The 25,462-nt window shown below is 34.8% G+C and overlaps 1 protein-coding gene across 3 annotated transcripts in view; it reads right to left on the bottom strand.

Annotated features, from left to right (window-relative positions):
- Positions 1 to 25,462, bottom strand: part of LOC122515799 — a 43,714-nt gene that overhangs the window by 11,297 nt on the left and 6,955 nt on the right. Inside the window, exon 1 of one of the 3 annotated variants that reach the window (XM_043633259.1) lies at positions 2,245 to 2,819. The exons of the other annotated variants lie outside the window; for them this stretch is intronic. Within the exon in view, the coding sequence (XP_043489194.1) occupies positions 2,245 to 2,326 (82 nt within the window). The 5' untranslated portion in view covers positions 2,327 to 2,819. Of the gene's footprint in view, positions 1 to 2,244; positions 2,820 to 25,462 lie in introns of those variants that run through there. 3 annotated transcript variants of the gene reach the window in all.

Below are 25,462 nucleotides of genomic sequence, written 5' to 3'. Positions count from 1 at the left end.
CGAATACAATGAACTCGATTCTAATATTTTTACCTTTTCTAATTTTTGTTGTTGTTGTTGTTGCTAAGGGTAAAATGAACTTCCAAATAATTCAGAATTTATCGTTTAAATGTACATAAAGAAACGTGAAAATATTTTGTTTTTCTTTTTATTATTATGGGTCATGTTCGAGTTCTGTTAGGAGATATCTAAGAATGAGTCGTAGTAAATTGTGAAAGAATATTGAACGGAACACCATGATTCATTCTCGGAAGAATGATTTCATTCGACTCCACGCGAGGAGGAGGAGAAACGTTGACTCTTCTCTGTATCGTGGTTTACTCATGAAATCTATTGTTCTCTTTTGTAGATCTTTATGGTTCGGTCGAAAAATTTCTAATTCATATTTCGAAACATTTTACGCTAATGGTTTTTAAATTAAAATTATTATCGAGGAGATAATAAAATATATAGATGGTAACTTTGATTACTTTTGAGATAGGATCTAAAGTTTATATTCCGTTTACATTGTTTAAATTTGTTCTAACGGTATCTGTAAGTAAATATTAAAAAGATAAAAACATTAGAGGGATTAATTAGAAATAAAAGAAAATAATCAAAACAAATGGTAGTTAAATGTAAGATAATTGATGACACGACAAAACGTTCTAATTAATCTTGGGGAGATATCAAGCTGTCGATATGACATAATTACGGTATATCAAAACGTTCTAATTCATCCGAGATAGTTCGTAAATTGCATACGAAAGGAAGAGAGAGAGAGACAGAGATCTATAGATCGGACAAGCGAATAATTTAGCTATAGATCAACTAGATAAGATAATCTTGGAAGGAGCGACATTAGAAATTCAGGAAACCTTGATAAAGTGGTTAACATCGATTAAACCCGTGACGCTTCTACTTTGGCATTCGACAAGGTATTTCCATCTCTCTCTCTTTCTCTCGTTTTTATTGGTTGTCTCTTTCTTGCCTTTAGGAGCAAAGATCGGCAATGCAACCCACGCGAGAACGAGAAGCGGCTCTATTAAGACCCTCCACCGCCACCATCACCACCACCATCACCACCACCATCACCACCACCACCATACAGGAATTTACGCTTAGAAGACGAGTTTGTGCTAAGCTTTAATAATCTCATGACTTTCTATACACTCTGAATATTCGCATAATCTGATTCTACGTGTATACATCATTTATATATCTCTATGCACGTATGCATTCGTATGCATTCGTATGCATTCGTATGCCAGACGTATAATGATAGCTAATGAAAGCCTTGCGATCATTTTGCCATTGGACACAATTTTCATTCGGAGAGATAATAGAACGTTCATTAACTTACATAATCTTTTCATGGAATCGTATCACAATACGATTCTTATTATTCTTATCATTTGTCAATGCGATTAACGCGAAATTACTATGTTATTATCTATATAATACGATTATTTATTTCTATTATATTTATTAAAAGAAATTATATGTATGTTTCTTTTTATCATTCGATTTATTTCATACTCTGCAATTCGAAGAAAATTCTTGCATAAATTTGATTAAGTATTACGCAAAAAAAAATCACATAATATTTAACGTAATCGAGAAAGAAAGATAGAAAAAGAGAAAGAGATAATTTACGATGATGATTCGTATTTTCAAGGTATTCGAGAAAAGAAAGGTTACGTAACGTAAACGACTTGTCTTATCGGCTAACTAATTGTTCCAAATGAATGAACGCGAATAATATTTTCTTATAACGAATAACAATTTATCGATTTTTATCTTAAATCATTATAGGAAGATATAAAAATGTTCTATTATTACAAAGGTCTCGTATTGCATAGTAAAATTCTAAATCGTTAAAAGCAAAGGGGAACTTTGAACATTAGAAAAGAGAGAGAGAGAGAGAGAGACTAGGATCGTACGTTAATTTGCCACTTAAATTACACTCGAGGGGGAACAATGAATAAGAACACGCGCACACATACACATACAACACACACACATCCAACAAGAAAGATAGAAATCGTTCCACATTTGTCGCGGTGTCTTATAAAATTCACTTTTCATTTTTTAAACATTACAATTTTGTCTCTTTCTAGATTGTTCTTAGAATTTTAAATTTCAACCGAATATACGAAATATGTTCTCGATTAATCAAAATACAAATAAAACAGTATCTCGATATTTGATAAGAAATAAGAAGAAGAAGAAGAAGAAAGAGAAAAAAAGAGATAAAATGCTTACTTCTTATCTTCCGGCCGATTCTTCTGATCGATCCAAAAAGACGCGGACACTTTTTATCCCTTCTTTCCGAATGATTAAACATTTATTTTAATTGTCACATTCGGTATCGATCGCGAACGGTAAATAGCACCAACAGAAACGGGAATCCATTGAAAGCGTGTATTCGATGATCACAAGGTTGTAAGATTCGTAGATATTTTCCAGTAACGTCGAATGAGAATAATCATCAAGATTCATTTTCTAACTTTTTTAATCTGACACGTTTGTTTATAAGTTCTTAAACGGACGATACAAATAAAGCGTCAACTTATTTATTTCTTTTTTTAATTTAGAAAGGTACGAGAATAACACGTGCATTTATGTAAAAAAGAAAAATATAATGAAAAACAAAGAAAGAAAGAACAAAGATTTTCTTTCGGGAAACCCACGCACGCGTAATTCTTAGCCGCTGTGTAGTAGTAAACAGGTAAACCCGAGAACGTGTAGACTTTACTGTTCGAGCAACAGGTAGATACTGAATGTGAGTCGAGGATGGGAATGGAACGAGCGTGCCACTCCGGATGGGCGAATCCGAATGTGGAGGAACGAACGCAGCAGCTATTGGTAGTATCGTTAAAGTTCGTTCACAATGAGCGACACTCCTCTAACTGTCCAATCAATTTACTTCTATTCCATTTAATTTTGATCCTACAATTAGGAAATTATTTATTTCTCATACTGGTAAAAAAAAACATACTATCTTATCTTAAAAAAAAGAAAAAAAACATTATGTTAAAATAAAAATTAAATATATAATAAATATCTCTAGTCGAGATATATATTGAAGTTTCTGGGCAGTAGAAAAAAAATTCCAAATGTTCCTAGATGGGTTTATGAATTCTAACGCGAAAAAAAATATGAAAGACAAAAAATGCAGTTGAACGTGTTGTGCAAGGATGAAAGAAATGGAACACGCATACACGATCGAGATCTATGGTTGGAGGTGAACAAGATCTAGATAAAATTTCGTGCTGGTTCTCTTAGCAGCAACAGCAGCAGCAGCAGCAGCAGCAGCCTGCCTGTTTACTACTTATGACGTTAACGTGAGATTAGAGAGAACTATGTGTATTATCTTTCTATATATTATTTCTAGTAGCACATAAACGCGCGTGTATTCAAAGAAAAAGGATAGATACATTCTATCGGTGTCAGAAATCATTAAGCTGCTATCTATCCGTATCTGACGGAATCAACTATCGTAACAGAAGCAGGGGAAGGTGGGGGTACTTCATTTTGAAATATGTTAATTCGACGTATCAAGTCCTGGGCCATTAATAATATTGGACTTTCGAGTGCTCGATTCTCAGAGCTCGTACTCATTGATAAATTCTTACCAGTAAGAAAGAGAGAGAGAGAAAGAAAGAATGAATGAAAGAAAGAAAGGAAGAGAGAGGGAGAGAGAGATATAGATAGTTCGTTTTTTACGGTATTTTCTAATTATTACAATATTTATTTTGTATTTATAATTATGTAAAGGAACGAAACAAAAGTAAGATATATCTTTTGCAGGTTTTTCTTTTCCGAGTCTTTCTCTTTCTTCTTTCTCCATCTAATTCTTTTCTATTTTCTCCTCCTCTCGTTTTACATCCTTCCGCTCGTAATTTTCTATTCGCACTAGCCTAACCGATCGAGAGTAATCGTTTCTCTCGTATCATGTTTCCAGGAAGTATCGAACAAGCGCGAACGCGCCAACTAAATCATTTAATAGATTTTGCGATAATATTTCTATCGTATTTTTTTCGAGTCACACACTTTCTTGCACTATTTCTTCATTTGGATGGAAATAAAATGTTTCTAATAAAAATATTATACTAATTAAGAGAGTACGATAGATTTGGAGAATATGTACGAGTGATTTTAAAAATAATGTAGAATATTTTTTTAATTCATCCTGTATACGTGGACAGATTATGTTATACCTGCATGATCAATCTTATCTTAGACTTTCTATCAGTAACCCCAACTTATGATATTTCATTTCAATTCATTTTTCAAACGCGTACATATATATATATATACATTACTATAAATTTTATTATTTACAATTGCAAAAGGAAAGATTTTTCATTAATGTCAATTTTATTATTTTCCGATACGCGGTCGACCGAGTAAATTGAAAGAATAATATATGAATGCGCGTAATACACGTGCAAGGCATTATGCATTTATGTATACACATACAGGTTATGCAAATCTTGTTAATATCTTCTAGGGGAAAGGTTAACCGTACAGATCGTAATGATATGTCGATATATATATGTATATATCGATATATTGATTACTCACAATAAATAGGTCGACTTCGACAATTGAAAAAGATCGACTAGGCCGCTAATATATTTCATTAGATACAAAAAATCTTCCCTAACAGTTGAAATAATAAAATATCATAATTCCTGCTTACCTTATAAATAAATAATTACTTAACGAAATTTCAAATCAACGGATCTGAAATCGTAACAAAAGAATTGTCTTGACAATGGCAGCAACTCGCGTTCGGTGTGAACAAAGTCTTAGCTTGCGAGCATGCTCCTTTGACGTTTCTCTAACAGAGTGGGAGAAAAAGAGAGAGAGAGAGAGAGAGAGAAAAAGAATAAAAGAGAAAAAGAGAGAGGGGGAATTTCAATCATCGCAATGAATTACAACGAGCCAGTCACTGAGAGTGACTCACCAGAGCACTCGGTGCTTTAGCCGCCGTTGCATCGACGAGAGAGAAAGAGTCACCCTGATAAAAGCTTTTCTTCCAGCCACGCTATTCTGTTAACGAGGAATTTCGATTCAAAACCAACAGAGTCTTACTCGAAATATCAAAAAACATCGAATAATTTCATAATAGAAAGTTAACCATAAATTCTTAGATAAGCTAAAAATTCGTAGATCATTTTTAAAACCATTTTTTGTATAGTTTGTCCTTGCAGTTTTACTCGCAATTGATCGATAGTTGAACGAAATGATGAAAGCTTTTAGTATAGTGTTGCGTTTAAGTTGCGTGTGCGTGCGTGCATGTATGTTACGCGTAAATGATTGCTAATAAATCGAAATTCCCCGTTCGACCGAGTATGCAAGTCGATCGAATTTGGACTTTTCGAACAATAAATTCTATTTATAATAATAAAAATAATAATAGTATCTCGGAAGCCCGTTAAATCCCAGTGATTTATGTTGTTGGGGTTAAGGAGCATGCATTTTTCACGAGAGATTTCATCCAACGGGCTACGCCATCTTGAATCAGGGTAATGGAGATTTCAATGACTTCCGAGTACTTCCTTCGTATACAACCAATATTTATAAGTATTTTACGTATGTGAGAAATGACTCGCATTCTTTCTTTCTCAAAATATTTTCACGTAAGATATTTCAAAGAGAGAGAGAGAGAGAGAGGTCATGCATTGACTTTTTTTACCAAACGTCATTAACACCAAATATAAGTGTCAGAAAGATGATAATAATCATCGAAAGGAGAAGAAGAGTAATCCGATACGATACTACTAATGGCGTTCGTCCATGGTGTTCTTTTCTCAGACTTTTAGTTGCTGCTGCTGTTGCCGAGTTCCACTCCTGACCGTTAATCCTCGATAAGCATTGAATCGTACGGTGATACTTATGAGACAGTATAGTAAGTAGAAGTACTAGTAGCAGTTATGTGCGGACTTGTCACACGTAACGTGACTCTCTTTCGTTGCCATTACTTGCGTTCATTCGAGGTCAAAGCCTATGTCGTAAAAAGATCTTTCTCTCTCTTTTCTATTATAATTTATATTTATTTAAAACTTACAAGGGGGGATTTCATCAAACCTTGCAGTAGCAAGTAGCAAGTAACTATGTCACGAAAAATGTATTTAATCCTATTTATTTAATCCTAAACGAACGAGAAATCATCCTAATTCTTTCCTCGCGTGTAAGCACCTTAATTCTCTTATGGTTGGCACGAGCAAGCAATGATTTCTATTTCCTCCTCCTCCTCCTCCTCCTCCTCTCTTCTCTCTTCCCTTTTCTCCTTTTTCTTTCTACGATCAACGCCCTCTCACTCGCATACCGTGCCAATTATTCTCAGCACGGAAGTTCTGTTCTCCTAAGCGTGAGAGATCGATGCGAGAAGTCTCTCTCTCTCTCTCTCTCTCTCTCGATATTTAACATTACTACCAACACCTACTAAGTGTCTCGAAATTAGTCAAGAAAATGTTTAATATTATTTTCAGTAGATAAAACAATCGACGAAAGTTCCTACCAGATGCATCACCTAACATTGAACATTGTTTTATATTTTTTAATCGTACGATGAATTATTTTAAATCCCCCTCCCCCATTAATTAGACTTCTATGAATTTTCTTTATCGTTTGGATACTTTCAAATCATTTCTAAAACATTTGATTATTATTCCGAGAGACACCGTGTATATAGAATCAATATAATAATCATCTTTTATTCATACACCTTTCGCACTTGAGAATCGATAAAGAAATGATATTTGCAAAACGATCGTGATCTCACGCGTGCCAATGTCTAACAGGAAGATCGATGCGTGCGTCGTGTCTGCTTGCTCCGAGGATGGGAATCCTCCAACACGCATGCATACACACACACATACACACACTCTTGTAAATGTTTGATCATGGGAATCGTTGATGTGTTTAGTTATACATTGCTACGATCTTCGATGTTCTTTGGATTTTCCTATCATGAGTCATAGTATATAAAATGTGTACGCATCTATATGTATGCACGTTAGGATAGCATAAGGAAAGCTTCAACATGGAGTCTCTGATTATTAGTTTATTTCTGTTAGTCGATAGGTTGATAATTATAAAGAATCTATGGTGAAACTCGATAGTTGTCGATTGGTATTTATAGAAATCGTTGATTATTATTAGAATTAGAATGAGAATTTATATGAAGGTGCGTGTAGAGTATACTGAAAGGAATATGAAGAATGTAGACATAAAATGAAGCTATATAATGACAATCTTGTGTTTTTTTTCCTTTTTTCGTATTTTTTTAATAGATAGCTGAAGAAAGATAGATAGATTATTATTAGACATAGAATTTATAAAAGACTATGGCGTATATTAGAAGAATGAGAAAAATGTATATAATGAAACTATAAAGATGATGTCTTGTTTTTTCTCTTTTCTTCTAATCGACAATCAGAGATTATTATTAGAATTAGAATTCCACGCAAGATAAAATAAGAAAATATATTTAATTATTTATCCTTGTTAATATATTCACTTATCAAATCATTCAAAATATCGATCTAATGATAAGAATATTAATAATCATAGTATTACGGGGGATTATTCTTTAACATTGACAACGAACATGAATTTTCGAGATAATCTGTTTGACCTAGATAAATGATCGAGACGATCTATATATAGAAGATGACGGAAAAACACGATTTGCCAATTGTTCGAGTCTCGTCCTCGTTTTCCATCTTTCCTTGCCCATCTGTAGTTAAACGCACACAAGCGCGCGCACGCGTGTTCTAAGAACATAACTGGTCTAAAACATACTAGTAAATAGTAATTACACGAAGTGTCGAAGAGAGTGTATTCGTCTAATATCATTCGAAAACTAGACGGAAGGGGTTCACTGAACGTGACAACAGTTTAGAAACTTTCTCGATCGGGGAATGAAAATGCATCAAAGAATGCATGTAAGATGTTTTATACGTATCGCGTGTTAAAAGAAAGAAAGAGAGAGAGAGAGAGAGGAATATATGCCGTGCGTGTAAATCGTGAACGCCGCAAGAAATAATCATCGTCTTGCAAATGAGATGTATGGAAGACTATATATATATATATATAGATATACACATATGCTCTACGTGCTCAAACTGTTATTATCTCTTCCTCTCATTCTTTTTCTCTCTCACTCTCTCTTTTTCTCTAATTTTTTATCTATCATTCTCTCTTTATGATCTTTTTTTATTACTTATTCCCTTTCTACTTTTTTTCCTCTCCCTAACTCGTTCTATCCTTCTATCTTTTTTTTATTTCTATTTAATTTATCTCCGTCTACGTTTGCGTTTCTAATATATAAAAAGTTTAATTTTGTTTTAATTAAAGATTTCAATGTAGGAATAAAATCAATCGACGTTGCATAATCGTGCGTTACACTTCTAAATAGAAAGATAGAGAGATAGAGATAGAGAGAGAGAGAGAAATATTATTATTCTAATATAAATAGAACTCTCTCTCTCTTTGTTGCAACAAAACCTTCTCTCTAATACATAGAGAGAATGCATTAGAAATGTCTATATATAGTAACGGAGAGCTTACCGTATACGCGTTCTCACCGAGTAATCCTCTCTCGCGATTAGTTTGCCCGACTTCGCGAATAATTACGAGCATAAAGTCGATATATCCATGTGTTCCTTTGCTTTTACCTATACATATAAATATACACCGTAGTTAGAGTCCTGTTATTATCGTTGTCGATCGGAAACTGGACGTTGCTTTCATAAGAATCCCATCTATATACTTATATATACATATTTCTATATTTAAGAGAAATTCATACTCGCATACATGTGTGCAAGTTCATGTGCATTTGTGTATTCATTTATATAAAAATATGTGTATATCCGAGAAGTGTATTGAAAAAAAAAAGATTGCACGTAATTGTATGCATGATATAGATTTGTATACAAGGAATGTGTGCGTTGAGAAAATATCCACCCCCCTCGCCGTGTAAATATATTTGTATAGAACAAATGTATCCGAGAGAAGAAAATTGCGCGTACTGCATGTATATTCTATATAGGTATGCATTTATATATTTGTATGCAACGAATGTACATATTTGAAAAGAAGATTGCACGTTATGGATATTTGTATACGTGCGCGTCTGTGGGTATCTCTGTGCGTACGTGTGCGAAGGATACCTCAGAACAGGTCGCGATTAAGTGGAGAAGAGAGACAGAGAGAGAGAGAGAGAGAGAGACCTGGAATTTTTGGTACATCCTGCGTGATGTTTCCCCTTCTTCCTCTCATTCATATCCCCCCCTTCTACCACAGGACTACTCCTTCAATCTTCCCTTTCCACTAGCGTGACACGAGTCCCTTCGTTTTTCGCATTCCTTCCTTCAAAGGAATCTCTTTGGTATATACTATAACTACTGATTTAGTCATCTTTTCGTATCGACGGATAATTTTTAATCGAATTTTTAAATCTCGTCTGCCCTCCCAATTTGCATCGCAAATTATTTTCAATTCTCTCGACACCCCTTTTGATTTTGAATGTTCGAATTATAGGACAACGTATAAGATCAAAAATTAATTCAAATTTATTCCAAGAAATATATATATAAAGTAATGATTATAATATTCGATAAAAAATTCTCAAAGTATTATATTAATCATTAGGAAGAAATGTTAGAAAGCAATTTGAAAATGATTTTGATCGTATATCGATCTTATGAAAAATTCGTGTTACGTTTGCAAATAAACGCGCTTAAGGATAAGACTGAATTTGTTGTTGGTAAAAAATTAAACGTATTTATAAATGATCTCAAATTAATAAGTCGCGATATGCGTCTAGGTAATTAAGATAGAGTCTAAGCTGTTATTAGCCGATGGAAAGAGAAATCCGATCGCGATGTCGTTCTCTCTCTTTCTCTCTTTCTTTTTTATTTTCTCTTTCTTTCTCTCTTTTTCACGTGGGGGGATTTCAGTTTATATTCCGTCATCGTAGAAGTTCACGCGAGCTAGGAGCAATCTTTCGCTTAAACTCTCACATATATTTAGAAACATGCATTCTAAGTATCGCGTGCGTATCTTATGCTTAAATTAGAATCCACTGGAAGGTCTCTCTTTCTCTCTTTCTACACCCATGTTATAAGTTCATAATACCTGAGAATGCATATACGCGCTCTTACACATTTTTTTCTTTTTCTTTTTTTTACTCTTTTATTTCTTTATCTTTTATATCCCATCAAAATTTATGGTCGAAAATGAAAAGATGAAAAAGTGAAATCGGGAACACCGAAACTCATACATTTTTGATTTCTCTCCATCTCTCGCCCTTTTCTCTCTCTCTCTCTCTCTGTCTCTCTCTAAGAAGATTAAGAATGATTAGAAAATATCTTTATTTTATAGTTCATTAGATATCCCTGATATTATTAATCTTTTTTTCTGTAAATACAATAACTACGAAGTTTCAAGAACGTCTGCTTATCTTAAAAAAGAAAAAGAAAAAGAAAGAAAGAAAATCCCTTAAAAATTCCGAAGAACTTTCGATGAGAAATCAAACAAGCCTATTTAGAGTGAAACGCGGAGAACGTAAGTAAGTAACACAAACACACATACGCGCGTCCACATCGATATGATAAAAATGCGTACGGAATAATGCGTGCAGTGGCAGCAGGATGGCGCCAATACGAGACGCCCTGTGCCCCTCTGCCCTTCCCCACACCCTTTTTCTTCTCTCTCTCTCTCCTCCTCTTTCTAAGGAAAGAAAAAGAGAAAGAAAGAAAGAAAGAAAGAGAAAGAGTGAGAGAGAGAGAGAGGGGCAACGAAAGGGGACCGTCGACCGATTGGAAGAAGAGTACAAGTGTGAGAGAGAAAGAAAGAAAGAGAGAGGGCAAGGAAGGGTAGGGTAGGGTAGGGTAGGGTGGTAGAAGGGGGGCTTATAAGAGAAAGAAAGGCGGCTGTCTCGGATGTCTGGCTCGGCGGATCGTTTTTCTCGGAGGAACGGCGCCTCGTGACCGCTACTCGCGATCCAAGATCTCTCGCAATCACTTGCTTTAGTCCTTGTCCAATCGATGAAAAATCATTCGATATATTTTTATCGCCCTTACGACCAAAAGGGCACGTGTTCCAGCCCAACCGCCGGGGATCTCACTTTTACGAACCATCTAGATTTATGTATTATACATGTCGTCCCTTTAGTTTTTGTCTTTTTCTTTTTTTTCACTCGAGTTGGTCTCGTTTCGAGCCACAATGATCTATGAAGTTACGAAGATCTAGGCTTTTTTTATAGATCAGTTTTAGGAACTTTCAGATTAACGTATTGTAGCTGTCTCTCGTTTTCTCTTTTTTCTCTTTTGGGTTGCTTTAAGTTGGGGATGAAGATCTCTTCGCGCGTTATTTTTATAGATTATTTTTATAGATCATTTTTATAGAACACGGAAAGCGAGAGGAGATTTTTTTTTGCTTTAAGACAATATTACGAATGAATTACGACGAAAAAGGGAAAACAAGTAACGAGGAAATAATAGTTAAAGTAATTTTGATAGAGGTTTGACGAAATATAATAGTACGTTGAGAAATGGTCAGTGTTAAATAAGAGAAAATCATTGGATGGACGATGAATCATTTGATTTGTCGATCGCGTAGACGATCAAACAACGAGTCGATAAACTCGATAAGCTTGTTTTCGTGTTAACGTACTCTCTTCTTCCCAAGGTGTGCCAGATCGTTCTTTCGTTCCTCCTTCAGCGATTTAATCGAACCGAGACGAAGGAGATCGACGGACGACGGCTCGGCGAATCGATAATCGATATCGAGACGGCAGGTGACGCACGATTTCTTGGAGAAATCTTACGTACAATAAAATCCACCTTTGATATAATCGAACCCTACGTTTCTATATATACTATAACATATATAATGCATATCCTATTATTATATTTCCTCTCTGTTGGGTAAAGCAAGGATCCGATCGAACCAACAACAACGTTACTCAACTTAATTTCCAACCAATTGCAAAATATGATTCCTTGGATCGCGTAGGAACGACGACACCACGAGACTCGTATAAAAGTTTCATCCTACCTACTGCAAGAAGTTTCCAAAAAAGGACTGAACCTGGCGATTTTAAAAGCCGGCCATCCCTTTCTACTCCAATACCGGTCCTCCTCCTCCTCCTCCTCCTCCTCCTCCTCCTCTTCTCGATACAACGAACTCACGTGTACATATACGTTTAATATACATAATTAATATATAAATTAAATACATTTCTTAAAGCAGGTGCACTTTCATGCAAATAAAATAAATATCATAGTATATATAAAAAAAGGATAGAGAGGGGGAGAGAATCGAACGTCGAGGAAATCGTTTTAAAGTATCGTATTAATCGTGCAATCGATTCTATGTAAATCGAAAAGGGACGAACTGCGCATGGAACGAATTATATGCGAATGAACGAATTCCACGAAGAAATCTATGGGAAATAAACGCGATCACGATTATTCATAATGTTCAGAGAAAGGGGGCCCTTTTAATAAATTGTACGTCACTTTTAATGACCGTGTTTTTAATGAAATACCGAGAAGTTATTAACGTCTCTGCAATATCTCTCTCTCTCTCTCTCTCTCTCTCTCTTTTATTTTCTTTTCGACGAATCGATTCGTAAAACAGAGTAAACGAAATATTTGAACTTTGACCAATTTATCCGATCTGATTTTAATATAATTTAAAAGTAAAAACAGTATCAGCAAAAGTAAAAGAAAAAAAAAGTATCGGTATCGGTAAAATTTCAACGTACCATTATCCTCGAAATCCAACGGTAAACTAATTTGTTGTTATTTCGTTGTTAATAAAGACACTTGAAGTTTTTTAACGTTTCCGGCCAGTAATAATTTTGAGTTGATATTTATATTATCTTTATATTATCTTTATTTTTTAATATTTATTCTGGTTATGTAAAAATGAGTAATTCCCGTTAATGTTTGAATAAAAAAATAAATAAACAAATAAAAATCGTCTGATCTTTCCCGAAGACAAATTAAATTGCTTAATTAAAGATCCACGATGACGGTCATCGCGCCTAATATCGTTAATCATTGATTTTCAACAACGATTGTTAACCCAACCATAGTTATAATTCGAGAAACGACAATGGATATTAAATGATGGGACGAGAAAAGGTTGTGTTATGGTCGCGTGCCCATAATTATCCAAGCAGGGTAATACCATAACGATTGTAGTAACGGGCTAGTTCCTACCTGTGTCTGTGTGTGTGTGTGTGTATTATATGTATACGTGCATGCGTGAGTGCGTGTTATGTGTAGTTGTATTCCCGTTGTGTGTTCGTACTTTCTAATCAGAAAACTCGTTATAGATTGTATAAGCAGATAATATTTGAACGTTTCGCCATATAGAATTAGAGCCGATAAAATCGTACGAGAAATCTGTGACCGATCGTGAGTGAGATCATTAAAGAGAAAGAGAGAGAGAGAGAGAGAAAAAGAGGGAGAGAACATTTAACCGGATTCTTCATTTTCAATGGCAAACTCTCGTACGGTCCATTCCACAAACGCATACACAAACGCACATACACATACACACCTACATAACTATACTTTTCTTTTAATAATACTCATTAAATGTTCTTAAGAAATGTTGCCAATGTTTGCCTTTCCGATATCTCTTGCCCAGATTTTTTGTATTTTTTAATATATTTTTTTTTCTTTTTTCTTTTTTTTTTTTATACAAGAAAAGGGGCAAATCTATGAACGTCATTATCATTATCACGATTATTACTATTGCCATTATCATTGTCATTATCATTAACATCGTCGTTGTCTTCGTCATTAAGTATCTTTCGATATCTTTATTAGAAACTTTCATTTTATTATTTTTTCTTCTTACTTTTATTTCGAATTCCCATGGTGTGGATTATTCTTCTTAATACTTTTTTTTAAATGTTTTTACGCGCGCGATATATATATATAAATATTTGCAGCAGGATAAATTTGACGAGGATTTTCTTGGTAATATCAAATTCGAGGCTACATTGTAAACGTCTAATAACACCATAAAGACAATTTGATGTCATAATGAAAGAGAAAAAGAAAAAGGAGGGAAAATTCGAGTAACTGTATTGAGGACGGTGACACTCACGATGTTAACCCTATCCTTTACTACCAGACATTTTACACATAAGAATTATCGACACATCTAAACACGTTTACACACACACGTGTCTCTTTAAGAACAATGACAACCAATTGTAGCAATTAGAACGCCGAGTTTGCCGCGTGAATCAAATGCAGCTGTTCCCACTCTTTTCGTATTTACTTTAGCCCTTTTTTAAACGCACGCATCGTAAAAATTCGCTCTCATTATTTTTTTCCAAACGCGCCAAAAGAAGTATAACTTCAAAAACAACTCGAAATGACTCGAGAGAGCGTCTCTTTCTGTCAATGAGTAATTAATCTTCAAGGTTACCATGGAGTAACCTCGGAGAATAAAAAAAGATAAATAGAAAAAAGAAGAAGAAAAATCGCATTTTGCGTAATATAAAACTGGAAAAAAGAGAGAGAGAAAACAAAGAAGAAGAAACGATGACGTTGTCGTTGTTCCAAATTGGGTCGTCGATAAACAAACGGTATAAAAAAAATACAAAATAAAATGTGCTTCGACTGCACGTTGCAAGACTTGCATCTTTTTTTTTTCTTTTTTATGTAATACAGATATTTTCATAAATGAATCAACCTCTTAACAACGTTTAATATTGTATTTTATTACTAACTATGACATTTATCTTATATACGTGTACGTTTTCGCGTATGTGGTGCATGCGTGTACCACTTCCACGTATTCCGTAAGTGTTACACGTTTATGTGTCTCTATATGTGCATACGTGTATTTTACTATTTGTACATTTACGAATGTGCGAGGGAATATGCATTTACACGAGGCTGTCTACTCCGTATTTTTTGTTCTTCTCACCTGACGCGTTAACTTACTCCACGAACATTTACGAGTAAAGCATTATCTTATCTTCTGCGGATGTTAGATAACGATAACGATTACAGACACGAGAGAATAGAATAGCTTTTTGTGTTTCGCCATGTGTCCTATTAAATTTCGCATCGATCGATTATCATCTTTGTCCATTTCTAATAAAATAATATTAGAAATCTAATGAAATTCGTGACGCGAAACTTAAAAGAATGAAGTAGCAAATATTTTAAATTTTGAAGAACAGAGGAGAAAAATTTAGAAGAGGAGGAGGAGGAGGAGGAGGCGGAGGATTGGACTCTTGCAGAGAGAGGATAGCATGCTCGAGAATATTTTAGTCCAGGACTTAGGTCCCTTTGCCTCTGACCCGACAACGAGGAGAAGATGAGAGAGAAAGAGAGAGAAGGCACAGTAGTAGCGGGACAAAGCTAATGCAACCAACGTAAGATGGAATGGAATGTCCTTTGTGACCGAGCTGTTTCACCTCCATATATGTACTCGCTGTAACTTGGCTTAGCTAATATCTTTTACCTTCGTACACCATCCAAATTGAAATAATCAAAGAGATAGGGAAAGGATGATGCGCAAAAATCGATACAAAATATTCTAATTTTAAGATGAAATTAAACGAAATGCTATAGTATTTGAATATCGATCGATATCAAACATTTTGTAAAATAAATTGTCGTTATAGGCGTACGAATATATGATATGGGAAATATTATTTTGTTATTAAAATTGTTCAATTTAATTTAATCGTTCTATTACATCCCGATATTCTATTATAAATGTTGTTGATCGCTTATTTCGAATATTATAATGATTAAAAATATTGAAAAAGAAAGAAATAACTATTGACTCGATAAATATAGGTATCGAGTCTAGATAAAAGATGTCTCGAGAAGCTCCCGCTTTATTTTTTCTTCTTCTTTTCGCAAAACGGCGACAAGAAACAAGGATGAGAACATGCTAGGCAATGCCGATAATTGCATACGGTTTAACTCTAATGCCATAGTACATCGAACCTACATAAGCAGACTAGTGTTCATACTCTACGAACTTAGTATAGCAGAATGACTGAGCGCTAACGTTTGAGATACTTTTTCTTCTACTCCTTCTTACTATTTCCATAGCAATTTTCTGCAACTATATTTTTCGAAGTACATTTATTACATGTTTTACACCGTTTCTCGTTCGGATTTTTTTTAGTTTATTTGCTTGAACGAAAGTTGCAGAGATATGTATCTGTAGTGTTAACTCGAATAAATTTAACACCCATAAATGGGAGAATATTTAAGATTGATAAATGATCGTTCTTTTGAAAGGAGAATCATGGTATCGAATAGATCGATTTCATATTTTCTATGATTCAACATAACTGATCTCTCGTCTATCAAACGCTTGCGAAAGACACAACCTAATCGTCATACTTTTACACACAGTAAGCTATCTTTCTCTCTCTCTCTCTATCTTTTTTATTTCAGTTATGATACGTGAAAGTTGTCATTTTCATCTGTCGTTAAGAGTGTGCGTGAAAAAGTACGTTTGAGTTTAGTAATCATCTAATCCTAATCATCTATCCTATATTACGACTAGAGAAATAGAAAAAAAAGAGAGAGAGAGAGAAGGAAAAAAATCTCAAGTTTTCTACAAATTTCAGGTGCGATCTGTACTCCTCATCTTACGTGCGTTCTTTTTTTTTCTTCCTCTTTTTCTTCTTCTCAGCACCGATGACGAAATCCAATTTTCGAAAGAACGCTTCGTTCTAACCAGAAAAAAGAGAAAACTTGACGAAATTTCAATGCGTTCTCGCGTTGCTTCGTTCTTTTTTCTTTTTATATTTTTTTTAGCCTCTCGGAGAAATTCCAGATACACGCGCACACGTTTTCGTCGGACGTTTGTATTTATTCTTATTTATTTTTCACCATGAAAATTCTACGCACGATTCCTGTTATTATAATTTACGAGAATGAATTGAGAATCTCATGGAAAAATGATAAGCTAGATATGTTTAATCCTTAACGCTGTTTCTAATTATGTTATTGTGAGATAATTTTTTACTCGTGAATCCAAAAAAAAACAAAAAAAAGAAAGAAATAAAATCTTCGATAAATCCCCGAAGCATTGAACTATTGCTGGTACATGTGAACTAATTATAGTCGAAGTTAAATCGTCTATGGTATTTTCCTTATCATTGTCCCTGATTAATGATCGTGCCAGGCGCCATGAACGATAAGGGTTTGTAAGTATCACAGAACTTACAAACCTTTGAAATCAAATTTCATATTCCGAGCAAACAACTTCCATTATTTCTTATCCATTTTCTAGATTTTCTTTCCCACGTATATTACACGAATTGTAAAATTAACGAGAGTAATACTTAACGATACTTTGATATTATTATAATTTATACGATTATGCTCGTGGATTACACGTATAATACGATTACGATCATGCATATTACACATGTGGATTACGGTTGATGAAAAAAAGAGAAAAAATAAGAGAGAGAGAGAGAGAGAGAGAGAAACAATGAATATTGAACAAGGACATGCATTCGTGATCGTAATAATAATAACCGATGTAACGGAGAACAATATCGGAAGATTGCGTTGCTCGTTTTGTTCTTTTTCTTTTTTTCAAGCCTTGAGACAACGCCCACGACATCTCGTCTCGACATATCTACGATGCGATTAATTATTATTCACTTGCAAATCGATGGATGTTTATTTAAATTTTTATTTTAAAAAATTACCTTGCTTCGCGGCTCGCCAATTGGACAGCACAACTGCTATACGTGCACTAACGAAATAACGCTGTGATTAATATTTTACATTGAACACTATGTCGTCCAATTGGTGTCACGCGAACAAATTGCATCGGACAAATGTCAGAAATAAAATCGTCAAAGAATACAATAGTAACAAAAAATAGAATAATTACCGCACTAAACGTCGTTCATCCCTACTTCAAGGATATCATCTTAAAAGGTTGAACGAAATGGCTGAGGGATGTTGAAACACTGAAAGATCTATACAATTTAGATCATCGTAGTTGGGAAGATTCACGTTTAGGACGGAAATAACCAACGGGGACCAACGGGGTGCGGTCTCGTTTTGCCACGGCCCTTTTCTATCTCTCTTTCTCTTTCTCTTTCTCTTTGGAAAGAAGAGAACCGGTCTGAAACGAGTCCGCAGATCGACGGGTCTCTGACAGCAACGGCAACACACAACGGACTACGAGAGAAACGATAGTTCTCTCTTCGCGACAACTATACTACGATCAGCTGCTGCTCCTGCTTGCTTGCTTGCTTGCTTTCCTGTCATTGCACCCACAAAGTTGCATCACGCAGTGCCGTAACCCGTATCCCGACTACTACAAGGACATACGATGCATTTGCTCGTTCCTCCTCATAAGAAAATGAAAATTAAATGGAATTCAACGGCTTGTTAGAGATATCCCATAGAAATATTACGATAAATATCGAAATATTGCTTCGATTAAATCGTACGAATTCTTCTAAACATTGGCGCGACTAATCGAAGGATTAAATTTAATTCGATTTAATGTAAAATACTTTCATTTCCCCCATTTGTTCCAATGAGATATACAAAATATGTATGTGAGTAATCGAGTGAGTTAATTAGGTGTACGAACGTTGTTATCGATCGAATATAAAGGAACAGGAACGATCGAGAGAACCGACGAAAAGTGGGTAGAAACGTACAAGTGGGCGATTGTAAAATAGAAAAAGTAAGCTGGATCGATCTGGATTGATCGATCGTTAGATCGATAGACTAACTTGGAAAACTCAACAGGTTTCTAACAAATACATTAATGTTATTAACTCGATTCTCGAACGTTAGACTAGAGTTTGTTTATCGTGGTTACGCCATTGATACACCACCAACGGAGTACACCATTTATTTCAACTCCCACGTGTACTTTTTAACTTCTACGCAGAAATGAATGTACTTATAGTCATTCACAATATTTATATTTATATTTATATTTGGACGTTCATTCGCATTCCGATATACGGCAAATATCAATTTGATCTCTAGGTGCTATCTCTTTTTTATTTTTAATTTCAATTACGTTTTCCTTTCTTATCTATCCGAAAATGATGATAATAATTTTGTCGTTGTCTAAATAATTTATCCCTTGTCTGTTTCTATATTACAATGTCTTCTACTGTCTTAGCTTATCTAAAATTGTTGATACTTCAAACGTGCATGTGTATCTGAAAGAATCGTCCGAGAACGACGCATTTTATCGCGACCAGCTGCTCGCAATTTAGATTCGTAGTCACGGTTTATCTGCAAAGTGCAAACACTGTCTATCTAATTTATATATATATATATATTACATAACACATTTTATATTGCGTTAGAATAAATATGATGAGAGATATATTATATATTAACGTATGATCGAATTTATTGCAAATTTCAATCGCAACGTTATTAGACACAAATCAATTGATTTCAACATATGTTTGAAGAAATAAATAGACAAATACGAGAGATAGTAAAATACGATAATTCTAGTTTTAAAACATAGTAGATTGCAACATACCTGGTGTTATTTTCTAAGCTTACCGAAGACACATGCATAAATAATCTCTTATAAGGATGATCGCGGAAGAAATGATCTATAGAAAAGTGATCTGCCCATAGACACGCGAGTACCACATACGTACATTCGTATTATGTACATGTGTGGTAGAAACTGTAATGGCATAAGCTGGCTTCCTTGTTTAGAAGTATACGTATCTCGCGAGCATCGAGAAAGAATTATTCAAAAATCATTTTCTCTTTGAAATTAAACAAGACGAACAGAAATTATGGTGGTATTATTCATGGTGTGTATATGTTTTATATAGAAAACATTTGAATGAATTTTTCGTATAATAAATCTTCCTGTCTCGATTATCTTGATTTTATCATTGGTAGAAAACTTGTTATCGTTTATATAAAGAAAATTTGATTAATTCTAATGTTTTAAGTCAACATTTTAATTGCCAGAGAGGATCGTTCGTATAAACTGTGAATAAGAAAACATTAGAGAGAACAGACATAAAACATTAGAAGATTTACTATCGTTTAAAAGACTGAACCGATTATTTTCGTTTCGCATGAAAAAAGAGAAGAAATACTTTGAAAAAAGAAAGAAAAAAGCGCGTACCACTCTTCCTATTGTAAATGTTTCTATTTTAGTGTAAATTCGTATATTCGTTACTCGCCGAATATTATTTTTCTCTCTCTTTCTTTCTCTCCCTCTCATGAGATGAAAGAAACACGTGGGGGATTCTAACGTTTTCTCTAATGAAAAGAAAAAAAAAAAAAAGAAAAAGTATCTTCGAACAGACAAATATAACGAGAGCGTTTATTCTCGAACGCGTTTCATCCCGTGGGATTTGTTTCTTCTTCGAGGGCTCGAAACCTTCCGACATCCTTTAAGATTTCTTAGAATACATATATATATATATATATATATTATTTGAAATATGTTTATATAAATAAAATCAAAGAATCGATCGAATTTTCAAAGAACGGAAGTTTTCTTCGCGTATTTGAGTCAAAGAGAAAGTTCACAAAACGAGCATAATAAACTGCATGTGTACGAATGTACATGCACATATTTGTATATATACTTTTCTTAAATATATAAATATATATATATATATATGTGTGTATGTGTGTCTATGTATATGCATGTATGTAATAGGAATGTATTTTACTTTCCCTTTTAGCAACCTGCAAATTGCGTATTCCTATTTGCCATCTAACTAATCGGGTGCAGATCGTTCGATCATTAATCTTTCATCAAGTATAAATTGTTTATTGAATCATTAACTAAATGACCATCTATCTATTTATTTCTATATTCCGTAAAAAACATTTCAAGACAATCATAAAAGAGAGAAAAATAGAAGGAAAATAATTATATCATTTAATTTTCTTTTCCCCTTACAGTGATAATCGTTATGTGTTTTATTAAATCTATGATGATAATTAAAAAAGAGAAAATATTAAAAATTGTAATGAAATAATAATCAAGATCAACATTAGATAAAATTTAATGCACATACATATTCACGTACACATAGGACAGGACATATACGTACACGGAGGAAAGATTTAATTAGATTTCTCTTTAAGAGTAGATCGATTTAATACGATAATAGTTAATAATTATGATAATACATCGAGCCTGATAGAGATTAGACGAGCGTATATAAGAAGTATACTAGAATGATATACGAAATAGCCTCGGGTATAAAAGCTTGTTTTGTCTCTCTTACGTTTTAAACATACGATCCGTGCTTGCAAGGTTAAGGCTATACAGACTACGGTATACGCTCGCATTTAACAAATTTCTAAGCGGAACGAACGAGCATGATGTGTGGCTGCAAAATCGCACGAATGCTTTCAAGGCCGTCCCCTTTTGAATTCTCTTATTCATTCAAATTCTACCAAAGGAAAAGGAAAAAAAGAAAAAAAGAAAAAAAAATCGAAGACCACCCGCGTACTTTTTCACTTACGATCAAATTTTTCACCCGCGATAAAAAATGTTTGGATACAAATTCAAATGATTATTGAAAATAATGCGAAATGTTAAATTGACATGGAAGAAATGCGCGAAACGAATGCATGACTCGTTAATTAAAATGGATACGTTAATTGGCTAAATATGTTACGAAACGTTCTCGAACGTTAGAAGTATAGATCGGGATCTATCGATCCAGTTAGCGAAGTTGGAAGTGTGTGTCACGTGCGCGTCCATATCGAAAGGATAGAAGCAATTGGTCGTTTAATCTCCCACGTGAAAGATCTATTTATCCCTCTCCACCCCCACCTCTCTTTCTCTCTCCTTCTTTTTTTCTTGACAGCGTTCATGGTTCCTGCTCCTACCCCCCTTTCTAAACGATTCAAAGGGCACGGCTTCCGCTCGATCTTATTAACTACCCACGAGTCTCCCAATGATTTATTTGAACACTTTACTATCATTGTAAATAAATCATTTATAAAAATAAATGATCTCGTTCTATTTTTTTTTCTTTAAATTTATTACAAATTAAATAAAGATATTTGTACATTTGGTTGGTTAATTCGATCGCGTTTGATTATACGTATATATATATTTGTGTTTTATGCGTTCAGTTCGATTATGTAATTTGGAACGTGCTTTAAAGAGAAGAGAAGAGAAAAGAAAAGAGAGTTCAACGAGAAGATCAAAGGTGAGGATCGAAAAGTTCATTGAAAGAGGCTAGGAAAGAAGAATTTAGTGTCTGCACGGTTATATTATGAAAATTTATGGGTTATATACATTTGACTAGGTATATATTGATCTAATTGCGAGTGATATATCTATCTCGAGACTTCGATCTTATGGGGGTTAAATTGTTAGACGATGATGAGAAAAGTTTATCGAGAATACGATTCGGAAATGGGATTCGTTTCGCTGATATAAAACGATGACGTAGGTTTCTAATAAGAATCATTAGATAACTTCGATGAAAAATGAAACGATACTTTCTAAGCTTATAATTTCTTAATCCGAGAAACAGATTAGAATTCGCGTAAATTCCATTGGATTTGATCGGAAATGCATCTGTCTTTCGCCCCGATGATTTATCCAACGGAAAAGAAAAAAAAATAAGCGGAATGATAATAGAAATTAAAACACATTAGTCGGTTGGTAACGTATGAGACGGAAATAAATAAGTTCGTTCCGGTGGAGAAAGCAAGAACGACGACGACGACGATTGGTGGGTCGATCGGTCGGTCGGTCGGTCGGTTCAAAAAGGGAAAAACACATAAACGTTTGGCGTGGAACAAACGCGCTCTGTCGTCGGTCACGCGCGTGACGATGCTCACGCGAATGCATTTCTAACGATTTCAGGCCGCTCGTTTGTTCATTCCGATAGAAATGAAGAAATATATAACGAAAGAAAGATACGAAATAAAGTCTCTCTTATCCGGTCATTGAAATCCCTGCGATCCCCGCGTCGCGTAACCAGTCTGATAAAAAATAAATCTTACGAATTATGCGAAATGAAAAATGTATGCGATTTATCGAGGAACGAAATTTGTGGAATCGCGCGACATATAAAGATCGGAATAATAATAACGGAGATAACTTTCTTTATTTTCTTTTTTATATTAGTCTTTGCAACTCGTCGCGGCGACAGTGACACCGGTTGAAAATAGCGCATCGATAGACGTAACGCGAGCTATTTATACTACTACGTGAAACATAGTCGTGATATAACGGTGGTAATATGAACGTTCCATCGCAAAAGCGGCCGCTAATGCACGGAGAGAGAAATTTCTTCTCCCCGTATACACAATATTTATACCTCACGCGTTATTACATAAATGTTTACTATCTTGATCGATTCGACTATCGACATATTATATATATACGGGGTGTTCGAGAACCATTCAATATTTATATGGTATATATAGGTAATGGTCAACCGTCTTTTCGGATATAAGCATTTTTGTTCGATATTATCATAATTGACTTACTACCGTCCACCACGCGTCCATCTTCCACTTCTAATGGTTTTTTACGAACACCCTGTTTATATAACACCGTTACATCTTTTATTTCTATTCCATATTATCTGATTCATTTAATATTGTTATTTGGCTGATAAAAAGAAAGAAAAAAGAAGAAAAGAACAAGAATAAAACGGAGCTAGGTAATAAAATAGCGTACGTGTACCACGGTCAGTGAATTAATCAGTTAAGTACTCGACGACAGGCCAATTACCGTGTTCCCTTCGATGAGAATGCATTATGATTCGTGTAACTCGAATACACATACTTACAACGCTGATACAGCGCAACGGAGCAACAGGTAAATCTGCCTTGGGTTATAACAACTGGTTCTAAATCAATCCTCGTATGTAACAATTATTGGGCGTACGTGTAAAACACGATGTATGCGTGACTCCGGAATATTTCTTAGAATTATTCAATGACTCGATCGGAAATCCTCCCCTCTCGATGATCTATCGATCATTATTATTAATACAATAGGACGTTAAATGTTATACTATAATTACGGTCTTGTGCTATTGTAAATAAATAAAAAAAACAAAAAACAAAATAAAATAAAATAAAATAAAACTTTCGAGAGGAGTTGAATGGGCAGAAACGAACTGCGAGCTAAGCTCCAGATATAGTACTTAAAGTACTTACTTATTCACATATACCACGGTACGATCACTGAATGGCGAAGGAAGGTTCGTTATCGTTATGGAGTTTTCGTTTAGCTCGAATGCATTTTTTTCTGCGGCTAAGCAGGCTTAAGAAAGAAAATCCTATGGATTGGTCACAAAGCTTGGTAACGATATTACCGTTGGCTGCACCGATTACCACAACGCGTTTGTTCGTTCGTTCGCCTACTCGTGAACGAGCCTAAGCGGCATAAGGGAATACGAAAGAAAGAGAGAGAGAGAGAGAGAGAGAGAGAAACGAGGAGTACGATTTACGAGTGCGTTCACACTCCTGTTACATATTAGGAACGACATGCACATTAACGTCTCCATGGTGTGTTCTTTCAACAAGACCGAGTGAATAGAAATACGCGTTAACTCGCGGACTAATATCTCTTTTTTACAGTTTTCTTTTTTATCTTATTCGAACTCGATAGTAACGATTATAAACCAATAACGATCGCGGCAAAGATAACATCGAATTTTATTAATCGGCCGCGATCCAATGCATTCGCGTTCCTACGAAAGAAAATCAAAATAATAAAAGATCTGTAATGCTCGAGTTAGGCTCAAAACTTTTCAATCCTCCGCCTCTTTCTCTTTACGGCACGTTCGCGATAAAGTGTTTACGAAGTAACGCAGGTCTAGTTAGGATTATTCCCATATCGATACTCGCGCATGGTGGTCTTTATGACTAATAATCGTAAGAGTCTTTTTTCGAATATCATTTCAAACACGTCAGCAAAGTTCGTGCTAAACTATTCTCGCGACCTAGAGAGGAGGGTTGTTCCTTCTCGTCGAGTTAACACAATCACGTGCACGAATTGAAAAGCAACTCCGATCAGGAGAATTCCGGGTTCATTGAGATTCCTGGTAAGGCACGAACGTTCCGACTGAGTAAAACACTGCTAAAGAGAGAGAGAGAGAGAGAGAAGAGAGAAAGAGAAAGAGGAGAGGAGTTTAAAGTGCACAGCAGAAAAAAGTACATCCCGATCCGGCCACATACGGTGGACTTCTTCGAGACTCTCCACAATTGACTCGCGTGTATCCAATATGGCCGAAGAAAACCGGATCCGAGGGAGTCTAAGCTGACTTCTCGGCTGCCATGTACGTGATAGCAACGATGCCTAATGTCGTTACTCGTTACGATTTCCTTATATGTAACACCACCGAGTATATATATATATATATATTTTCTTCTCTCTCTTTCGTTGTGTTTGCACCGGCTCATGGATCGAAGATAAACCTTTTACACGT

The sequence above is a fragment of the Polistes fuscatus genome, unplaced genomic scaffold (assembly GCF_010416935.1).
Source record: "Polistes fuscatus isolate 324 unplaced genomic scaffold, CU_Pfus_HIC Scaffold19, whole genome shotgun sequence".
Taxonomy (NCBI): domain Eukaryota; kingdom Metazoa; phylum Arthropoda; class Insecta; order Hymenoptera; family Vespidae; genus Polistes; species Polistes fuscatus.
The sequence above is the reverse complement of the archived record's forward strand: the minus strand, read 5'-3'. Positions and strand labels throughout refer to the sequence as shown.